At 32.8% G+C, this 6627-nt stretch overlaps 1 protein-coding gene across 1 annotated transcript; it reads left to right on the top strand.

Annotated features, from left to right (window-relative positions):
* Positions 1 to 4668: 4668 nt before the first annotated feature.
* Positions 4669 to 6254, top strand: LOC131037743 (caffeoyl-CoA O-methyltransferase). Its single transcript, XM_057969940.2, has 5 exons — positions 4669 to 4852; positions 4948 to 5027; positions 5153 to 5297; positions 5390 to 5521; positions 5632 to 6254. The coding sequence occupies exons 1-5, from the start codon at positions 4754 to 4756 to the stop codon at positions 5923 to 5925; spliced, it is 750 nt and encodes a 249-aa protein (XP_057825923.2). The 5' UTR covers positions 4669 to 4753; the 3' UTR covers positions 5926 to 6254.
* Positions 6255 to 6627: the final 373 nt, after the last annotated feature.

Below are 6627 nucleotides of genomic sequence, written 5' to 3'. Positions count from 1 at the left end.
CACTTCAATTTTTTTTGCATATTTTTTGGACCCAACTTCTTGTGCCTACCCATATAGTGTCTAAAACTCATTAATAGTACTAAATAACTCCTTGTAATTATCCAATATTTTTTTAGTACTTTTGCAAGATTCAATGTGAAAAAATGGGCTATCTAAAATATGCAGTGTAATTGAACTTATGACTTCATTCATCATGTTCTTAAATGTAAATCTATTATATTCTTGAGTAAATTCGAGTAGTGTATCATCCATTGTGTACCTTAATCCCTTAGACATGATAAATTTATTTAATTTGAGAAACTTTTCAAGTGTGATAATTATGTGGTATAAGACAATTAATGGAAGAAGTTTATGTCATTTTGTACTTGATTTTATGTTTGTAAAGATGACAAATTTACTAAAATTGAGTATTTTCAAATATTTCAATATCTTAAGAATAAAATTTAACCCTTTCTACCAAGAATAGTAAACTATTTTACAAATTGTTAAGATAGTAACAATAAATTGTTCACTCCTAACTAACTTTTTGTTTACCTAGTGAATAATTTAGAAAATCTAATACTAATGACTATGTAGATTATATAACTATCATTTTTTGCTTATTCATTTAAAAGAAGATACCATATACCCAAGTTATGCCTAATTTTTTTGAAGTGTTCCAAAAAATCGTTAACAAAAAAAATTACCCCTAGGGTTAAGGCCTTGGTCAACCACATGACTAGGTGCTTTAGTTTTGGGGGTTGGGGTGTTGGATTAGGGCTCTAGTCACCTATCTAACCAATGGCTAGCAACTAGGGATAGATATTGGTCTTGATATAATAGGACCTACTACTAGTGAATCAAGGGTTAGAGGTTGGCTATGACCTAGCTATAGAGTAGTAAAGCCACTAATGATGGTGATGTTGAGTTTTAACACACTTTTTAAGCGTTGGGGATTGATTCCATAAAATAAGTCCATAGACTTGAAATATCAGGTTTCATAATTTTTTATAACTTTAGTTTCTATGTTATATGTAAAAAAAATTATATGACACCTTGATCTACACACAATTCATTACCTAATAAAAAAATTCAAAAAATGATTAGTTTAGGGCAAATTATGGTTTTCATACACGAGGGGCTTTCAAAACAACAATAAAGACAAATGTAAAATTAAAAAATATATATTTAGAAATAAAATTAAAAATTAATATCCTCATCAATATTTATTAAGTTACGCATCTTTTCCAAAATAATTTTAAAAAAATACTTTTATTTAGGTCAAAATATGGTGGTCATATGTGCATAATGATCCTAAAAAGATGACTATGAAAAAGTAGTTTTTATACATGCCTAATAATCAATTGAGTATTTTCTAATCCTTTAATATATTTTAAGAAGAAAATGAATCCCTCCATAGCAAGAAAAGTAAACCTTTTTTCCAATTGTTAAGGTAGTAACAAAAAAAGCGTTCACTTTTAACTAAATTTTGTTTACCTAGTGAATAATATAAAGAACATAATCCAATGACTATGTAGATTGTATAACTATCTTTTTTTTCTTATTTATTTAAAAAATTGACACCATATGCCCAATTTATGTCTAATTTTGTGAAAGTGTTCCAAAAAATCATTAAGTAAAAAAGATTAGCCCCCCAAGGTTAAGGCCTTCTTCAACCATGTGACTAGGTGCTTTGGTTTTGGGGATTGGCGTATAGGATCACGACCCTACTCACCTATATGACTAAAGGCTAGAAACTAGGGATAAAAATTGGTCTTGAACCTAGCTATAAAGTGGTAGAGCCACTAGTGATGGTGATGGTGGGGTTTTAACACACTTCTTAAGCGATGGAGATTAGTAGAGTTCTACAAAGAGCCATTTTAGGTGGCAACACTAGGCAATAACAAATGAACCTAGTCGTGCTACCAAGGGAAGTTGTTGAGCAGGTGACTAAGCATTGGAGTGTCACATGGCTAATAATAGATAGTGTCCTTATATAGAGTGGTGTTAATCAGAAAAATGTTTCTAAGGTGGTGATCAATCCATGAGAGTTGGCTAAGAAACTTGATAGGCTGTAAAAAATTCCATCATGAAACTTTAAAAATGTTATTTTTTCAAAAACACTTTGAAAATGTGAAAAAATCACAAAAACGTGAAAAAATCACAAAAACCTAAATTGAAACCCTAATAGAAATATTAGGCCAAAAAAGACTACCAAAAAACTATAGAGAGGAGTTTGACAACATATAGATCTATATGGACATATAGACCTGCATAATTGTACATGATTTTTTTGCAAGAATGTACAACCCTATAAAAAAAAATTCCTCAAAATATTCTAGTCTCCATTTTTAGCAATTTGATAGGCATTTCTAGGGGTTTGACATCTTCTAGATCTAATTGTGAGGTCTTTTTTTTTTCTCCAAGAGGCTTCCTAGAATACCCTATGGTAAAATCTTCAAAAATTAAGAAGGGGTTTGTTGATTTTGTCCTCTAATACTATGTTCGAATTATAACAAACCCACAAGCACAACAATCTATCAAGAAAATTAAAAAAATTGTCACAAATTAAAGTTGCAATTTGTAAATTTAATATTGCCTTAGGTGAAATAAATTATACAATAAAAATATAATGAAAAGAATTGACCTCTCTATATTAGCAAGGATAAAATCATTATATTTTTCTAAATCTTATGAAATGAGATCAAAAGAAAAGAACCAGAATAAGCTTTTAAAATTAAAGTGTGAATATATTCTAATGCCAAACTAAGCAGAAAAAGTGTCACATTCACACCAACAATATATAACTAGTAAACTCTCAAATTAATTTAGATCTAAATAAGGAAAGATAAGAATTTTTCATCTTTGAATCAAATATACTTAAAAAAATATATGTGTTAGAATTCCTTTTATGAAATATTCATATTAAAATTATCTACTTACAAAGAAAACTAAGAGAATGAGAAATGGAAAGCATTAAGGGAAGGGGCCAAATTGATTTTAGTGGAGTAGTAAAAGGAAATCTAGGCATGGCTAGTATATTAGGTTTGTAATTAGTGATTGATAAATGAAAAATAAATATTTGATGAGATTGCTCATACATATAAATCAAAGGTTTAATAATAATCATTACTGTGAAAGGTGATCATAAAGATTTACAAGTTTTTTAAATGGCGGTGGTTATGCGTATTGATGTAACCTAGTGCTTCAGATTTGTTTCATTTTGGTTGAGTTTTATGCTAGTGGGATGTTTCAAGAAATGACTAATGGCTCAAAAGGGCAATGGAAGAGACCGATTTTGGAGGGATAAGATGTTTGGGTTTTAGCTTTAAAAATATTCAATTGTTCTTCCAATGGCAAGTTCAAAGTAGTGAACGTGATTCTTAGCTCTAAAGTGCTATATGATAATGAGAGTATAAGACATCAAAAAACCATTGTGAAGTATTTTCTTAAGAAACAAATTGATGTTGCAGTGGATGTAGAAGTCAATGAGAGCCTAGAAGCTTTACTCCTTCATTTAGATTTAGAGTTTGTTGAGACTCTAAAGGATATGAATCAAGCCCCACCTTCATTGTAGTATAAGAAACTATCTACTAGGTTGAAAGTCATTAATTTGCAAGTTATGGTTTCTAGGGTTTGGTGTTAAAAGAGCATGTACAAGCCCTTGACTCAGTCTACAAGGACATTTTAGCTTGGTGATGAAAAAGATAGTTATTGTATAGCATAAGGGCAAGTTTGATGTGATTAACAAATACACATTGTTTGCTCTAGATGTTGATATTATCATTTGTGTTGTGTTGTGTAGAAGTAGAGAAATACATTTCCTTTCATGCTTTATAAAATACAAAGGGACCACAAATTCTTCACATGAAACTAGTAAATATGTTTAAGAATGGTGTGCATAACAAATATTGTAAGATGGAAATCCACCCATCAAAAATGAAAATTAATATGATACAAAATGATTGAGTTCTCTTAAAATATTGTTGAAATTTGTTGTGATGACTTCTTGTTGTCTCCTCTTTATTACACTTATATTTTATGCTTAAAATACATTTTAATATATTAATATTTTATAAATAAATAAGTCACAAATCTTTTTAGAATATCATGCTTAATATCTTTATAAAATCTTTCTATACCATATAATAAAGTTGGCAACCTAGAAAAAAAAAACACTTATATTCTAATCTTAAAACAAATCATCATAACATATTTGAGAGAATAAGTATCATACCTACTTTAGAAAATAACAAATTCAAATAATCAAGAAAATATAAAAGGATAGTGTTGCATATAGCAGGAGTGGTTTGATGTTATAAAATGGTCAAAATTGGTGGGAAGAGTTCTAGGAAGCAACCTCCTTGTGCTCCTCTCCAACTCCCCACCACTAAGGTATACCTTTCGAGAATACAATATTACAGAATAGTATTAAAAATGAATCAAAATAGTCGTAAGGTCAGTAGAACACGAAAAATAGCACTGGCAGCCCTCATTTGCTTGTCCTGTCTCACCAAAACTCTCAATAATGGAAGTCTGGTTAACCAGTCAAAACGATCCCACCAACTTACCACCTACTCCCACTAACAATGGTGGAGCCCAACACCCACCTACAATGGTGGAGCCCAACACCCACCTACAATGGTGGAGCCCAACCCCAACACTATAATAGCTCCATTCAATCAATCCCATTACCAGAGAATCAACAAATCTAGTTTCATTCCTCCAATCCAGTACAATTTTTTGATCAAATTCCATTTGCAGGGGTGCGAAAATGGCAACTGCAGAGGCTTCCAAGGATTCAACACAGCAGGTCAGCCGCCACCAGGAGGTGGGGCACAAGAGTCTCCTTCAGAGCGATGCTCTCTATCAGGTTTCCCTCTTCTCTTTTGATTTACAGAGGATTCGGCATATACATTAGGTTTTTTGTGCCTGGATTGACTTGGTTATGGTGTATTTGTATGGCAGTATATATTGGAAACCAGTGTGTATCCCCGCGAGCCTGAGCCAATGAGGGAGCTCAGAGAAATAACTGCTAAGCATCCATGGTAAAACCCAATTTTGAAAAATTTGTGTTCTGTGCTACTAATAACCTAATGTCAGGTTTTCATGGTCTGAGTTCTGAAGCATTCCTTTCCCTCATTTTCTAAAATGGTTTCTAATTTTTTGACAGGAATCTGATGACTACTTCGGCTGATGAGGGCCAATTTCTACATCTGTTGTTGAAGCTCATCAATGCCAAGAACACCATGGAGATTGGTGTGTATACTGGTTACTCCCTTCTCAGCACTGCTCTTGCCCTGCCTGATGATGGAAAGGTATATAATCATGCATCCATTTGTTCCTTAATGGCTGAGAAAAGAATTTTAAGGGCTTCCCAGTTTACATTTTAGTGATTTTTGTGTTGCAGATCCTAGCAATGGACATAAACAGGGAGAACTATGAATTGGGTTTGCCTGTAATTCAAAAGGCAGGTGTTGCCCACAAAATTGACTTCAGAGAAGGCCCTGCCCTGCCAGTTCTTGATCAAATGTTGGAAAATGTAAGCTTAAATCTCATCTGTATTTAACCAGAAATGAAAAAACTGTTGAAAATGTGGCTAATTTTTTGTGGGTAGATTGTGAATCTGGAATTGTGGGTATGATTTTGCAGAAGGAAATGCATGGATCCTTCGATTTCATATTTGTGGACGCAGACAAAGACAATTATCTGAATTACCACAAGCGGCTGATTGATCTGGTGAAGATTGGGGGAGTGATCGGCTATGACAATACTCTGTGGAATGGATCAGTGGTGGCTCCACCCGATGCCCCATTAAGGAAATATGTGAGATTTTACAGAGACTTTGTAATTGAACTGAATAAGGCCCTGGCTGCAGACCCTCGTATTGAAATCAGCCAAATTCCAGTAGGAGATGGCATCACTCTCTGCAGAAGAGTTATTTGAAGGAGTTCAAAGGTTTGAGGGTTTGGCCTGCTATACATTGTTTTTTCCTTCTACTTATAATAAAACTGAGATTCAAAGCTTGAAAAAAGATGTGTTCATCCCATTTCCAGAATTAATTTTCCCATAAGCTGTTTCCTGAATGTTGCATAAGGCAAGACAATGGAGTGATTTAAGAACAGCCCACACAAAAATGTAATGGTTATAACCTTGTCTGGACATCTATGGGGGATTTCTCCATGTTTCAGACCAAAGGTGGATGTAAAAACCATGATCTGAAAATCAGAGTGATGATAAATTTATGTAATGAAGTTGAAGTGTTACATGCTCTATTGCAGCTGGTATTACACATTTTTAATAACCTCAGTTAATCCTGATTACATGCATGAGATAACCGTTGCCCTGTGTCGTTTCCCTCCTTCAATATCAATCTCATTCCAGTGGTATTTAAATCAAATGGATTTTTGGCTCGGATATATATTGGATTAGTTGTGTAATTTTTTGAGATGGTTTTAATGCATGATTATTTGGGATTTTTAACTCTAAATTATCATTTTTAACCTTTGTACACATAATGAATCATCTTGCAATCTTCATAACTATCTTGGAACAATAACTTTAAGTTCTTAAGTCACATACAAAGAAAACCAAAAAAAGTTCAAATTTTTGAGGTGGTTATAGTGTAGAGTTAGGGGAAGAGCACCA

This window comes from Cryptomeria japonica, chromosome 6 (assembly GCF_030272615.1).
Source record: "Cryptomeria japonica chromosome 6, Sugi_1.0, whole genome shotgun sequence".
In the NCBI taxonomy this organism is placed as follows: Eukaryota; Viridiplantae; Streptophyta; class Pinopsida; order Cupressales; family Cupressaceae; genus Cryptomeria; species Cryptomeria japonica.
The sequence above is the reverse complement of the archived record's forward strand: the minus strand, read 5'-3'. Positions and strand labels throughout refer to the sequence as shown.